The sequence below is a fragment of the Sturnus vulgaris genome, chromosome 12 (genome assembly GCF_052056855.1).
Source record: "Sturnus vulgaris isolate bStuVul1 chromosome 12, bStuVul1.hap1, whole genome shotgun sequence".
NCBI classification, from domain to species: domain Eukaryota; kingdom Metazoa; phylum Chordata; class Aves; order Passeriformes; family Sturnidae; genus Sturnus; species Sturnus vulgaris.
In genome coordinates, this window is record NC_142254.1 from 17092693 (window position 1) to 17096945 (window position 4253).

General features: G+C 42.1%; 1 protein-coding gene across 2 annotated transcripts in view; it reads left to right on the forward strand.

Annotated features, from left to right (window-relative positions):
- Positions 1–1015, forward strand: part of BCO1 (beta-carotene oxygenase 1) — a 43380-nt gene extending 42365 nt beyond the window's left edge. For both annotated transcript variants that reach the window (XM_088172068.1, XM_014874505.2), the window contains one exon: positions 17–1015. In XM_088172068.1, the coding sequence (XP_088028194.1) occupies positions 17–189 (173 nt within the window). In that variant the 3' untranslated portion in view covers positions 190–1015. The remainder of the gene's footprint in view (positions 1–16) is intronic.
- Positions 1016–4253: the final 3238 nt, after the last annotated feature.

Consider the following 4253-nt stretch of genomic DNA (forward strand, 5'->3'; position numbering starts at 1 on the left):
CATTTGCATGTCACAGGTGTTGTTCTGACCTGTGTTGTGAAGACTGATCCAAAGGATCCACCCTTCCTACTTGTCTTGGATGCTAAAACATTCACAGAGCTGGGTCGAGCCACAGTGAATGTGGAAATGCACATGGACCTGCATGGAATGTTTATACCACAGCAAGATGTGAAAACTGAGACTGAGTAAAATCTGATTGTTGTATTGCACAGACTGACATAACCTTCTACTGAATGTGGGATAATATCCTTCAGGAACAGCCTTCTCTTATGACAAGAAATGACTAATTATAACCTCCTCAATATCTTCATATAATCTCTAAGAAGAGAAAGAAATTACATTATTACAAATTCTTATGTGCACAACTGGTATATCACTATTCCAAAAGAAGAATTATCAATATGAAGTGCTAATGTTGAATAGAGCTTGAGAGGCAAGGAATAGGAGACAAAGGTAACAAGAAATGTTTTATTTTAGTAGAACAAAGCTTTCTGAGCAAATGAAATACTTTATTCATAAGGTGACACATGGCATGAGTCACATATGTCTGCAGGTCATGTAACTTCCATGGGCTGTTGCAAGACTGCAGCTGACAATGAAAGTTGTCTCCTGCCAGAAAACCTCATGTTAAACTATCTACCATGATATCAATAATTCATGGCAATGTATGCTCTTGGTGCTTGATTTCTTAAACTCTACCATAACCAAAGTATTATGCTGAGGTGCTACATTTTTCTTATCCAGATCCCCCACCATCTTTTCTAATAATTTCATGGTGTATTTTTGGCTTTCATGTTGACAAAACCAAGTAACTTTATTGAAATAGAGTACATGGTTATATGTAGCATTCAATTATACTTTAGTGACATTCAATCTTAAGTAGTTTGTATTTAAATCAGTATTCCTTGGGCAGAATATCTGCCATGGCATTTCATGTAATTAGATGATTACATTCAAATGTTTACATCTTCCATAAAATGGAAATAAACACTTCAGTAAGGTGTGTTTGCAGAAAGAGTCACTTCTAGTGTTTTCAAGGCACGTTACCATTAGTATTTAATAGAACTTTATCTTCTACAGAAGAAATTTAATTCCATTTTTGTAAATAATATGGAGCCAGTACTGGAAGAGAAGACTGACTTGTGATATTGGCAAAAGACATCAGCTCTGGGGTTGTTTCTTTTCATATGAAAAAGTCTGGATTTAACAAATGTCCACAAATACATTTCTAGAATTACAAGGTGGCAATGAATCAAAAGTCTAACCATTGTTACAGATTTCCTTCTAAGAGTTGGTTTCCAGAATTTCTTCTGTAGTACTCACAAGGTTGTTTTTGGATGATGATGGGTTTGGATACAGGAGTTGACATCTGAGGAGATTTTTACTGGTAGAGATGACAGGATGGGGGATACACTCATCATAAAAACAACCTGTAGTCTAAGAAAGCAAACGTGTTATTTACATTCATGTAAAAATAATGCAGAAAATAAGTTATAAGAACTTGTCTTGGGTATGATTTCTCAAATGAAATATGCCATATTCCCTTGGTCAGTACACAAGATATGTTAGAATTAAGTTTGTAGTTAACCTGAGGAGAAAAGCAGTGATGTGAATCTGCAGTCGCTAATCCAAATATCCTCCTGCAGCAGAGACAATAGGAATAAAACCATACAGATAATCACAAATCTGTTCAAGAATGTTTTTAGTGGTTGCAATACCAATCTGATGAAACATTTACCCTGAATATGGTAACACACTATCATTTCCAGGCTGACAGAAGCAAGGGGAAATGCAGATATGCTTTGCCAAGTGGCTGCAAGGCTCATAGGGTTTTTTAATGTGGTAACATGGCACGTGGTAATGACTGTCATTTGGTTTGCTTCTGACACCCTTCACTGTGAATGAAATCTCAAGGGCTAGAAAGGTTTGATTCTTCTTTTGCACCAATTTAAGTCATAAATTAGCACAACAAAATTCATTCAATTAACACAAATCTAGATAGAGTGACTGCAAATAAAAAATAATAAAGATAAGTATCTCCATTAAAAGAAAAATACATAGTTGAGTGAGAGAATCAGGCCACGGGTATGCATACATATAATTAATTACCTCAGAGATGCTACAAATGGACCTTGATAGAGTGGTTTGGTGTGTTGTTTTGGTTTGGGGTTTGGGGTTTTTTTTGTTTATACTTTCATTAAATGGAACAAATAACAAGGTAGAACAATGAATTTTTTCTCTGGAACTGGATATTATCTTGTCCCATTGCCCCACATAGGCAGCAGGAGGAAGCAAGAGCAGTGTTTACAAGGACGCCTTAAAAACCAGAAATGCAACAATGTTTTCCTCTGTAACAATCTGTGCAGGTGGCAGGGAAACACACCGGTGTCTTTCTTTTCAAATAACCAGGCCACTCAATGACAGCTTTTGCAATAATTTAAACCACTGCTCCCTTGGGTCTGCAATTACCTGGGTATTAATGACAAGCAAAATACATCTTTCCCCTGCAGCCAAGGAGCAGTGTGCTCTTCTGCCTTCATTACCCTCAAAGAGAGCTGAGAACGTGTCCTCTGGAACCTCAAGCTACACCTGACATCCTGGATAATTATACCCAAGCAAGAAAAAAGTGGCCTTCTAATATTTGCAAATGAGTATGTACGACAAGTGTTGCAGAGCCACTGGTGTTTCATGCACATTGCTGTGGGCTTAGGCCTTCTGTCCTACATCCTCTGCTCCTAAAACTCCTGCTCAGAGCTGCACAACAAACCTGCAGCACGGTGCTCCTCGCTGTGACCCCTCTCCAGTCAGGGAGCACTTCAGCAGGGGTTCTGTTGTAAAGCCTGGCTCCACCAGGGATGAGCACACTCCGGGTGTGCACACCCTGGGTGTAGGGTTTGGACTGCTGGGTGATGTGTGAGGATGTCCCAGCTGCAGTCTCCATCTGCAGAACAAACCAGCATTGTGTCCAGCTTGGAAAGAACAAGGCTGCCTTTGTGAAGGCATTAATTTCGCTTTCCCATGGGGTTGCTTCCAGATACCCTAATTCATTTTCCAAGAGGTAAAATGATTTGGAGACACCACCAAATTGAATGAATGATAGAATTTTGTTACATTCCACTAAAATGCAAGTAATAAAAGCATGTGGCCCACCTCAGGTTTACTAGATCAGACCCTCTGAAAATGTCATTTTCCCAGTGAAGGGATGGGCAGAATGACATCCCTTTCAGTGTTCCAGAGGCTGGGAGATCCCAGTGCTGCTGTGCCTGTCAGCACAGGGAACACAGTGAGCTGCTGTGCTGGTCCCTCTCAGCAGCACCAGCTCAGTGTCTGTTTTAGAGCACATCACAGTTTGTGAAACACTTTCACTCAGTGCAAATAGTTTCACGGCTTTAATGTCAGATGCTGTTAAGAAAGCAGATGGAATCAACTGATCTCTTTATGTGCAATTAAGCACGATAATAAACGGCCTAAAATTTAAAATATGAACTGTCCTAAAGATCTTTTTTGCTGGAAAAGCCACATTTCCAGTGGGCAGCAGTGGAAAGGGGCACTGCCACTCTCTGTATTTAATTCTCATTCTCTTACTTCTCCTTGTGCCTACACCCGTAACATTCACCTCCAGCTCATGCAAGGGGACAAATAAATAAATAAATAAATAAAAGGCCAGTTTTATAGGATCACGGAATCAATTAGATTGCAAAAAAGACCTTTGTGATCATCGAGTCCAACCTATGACCAAACACCGGCGTGTCACTCACACCATGGTACCGAGTGCCACTTCCAGGCTTTTCCTTAAACATCCCCACGGATGGTGATTTCACCATCTCCCTGGGCAGCCCGTTCTGATGTCAGATCACCTTTTCTGGGAAGAAATTTCTCCTAATGTTCAACCTAAACCTCCCTTGGCGCAGCTTAGGGCTTTTTCCTCTTGTCCTGTCTCTCGTTGCCTGGACAAGAGCCCGATCCCCCCGCAGCTCCATCCTCCTGCCAGGGAGCTGCGGACAGCGAGAAGCTTCCCCTGAGCCTCCTTTTTTCTCCAGGCTGAGCTCCCCCCGCTCCCTCCTGGTGCTGTAGCCCCTTCCCCAGCTCCGTTCCCTTCTCTGGACCTCCTTCAGTGACATTCCAAAGCCGTGAGGAGACAAAGCCGAGATTTCCGCGGGCCGTCCCCGCCCCGCCCGCCGTGCCCGAGGCGGCCGGGCCGGGCCGCCCCCGCGGGGCGGCGCGGGGAGATGATGCCGGGAGATGATGTCAGC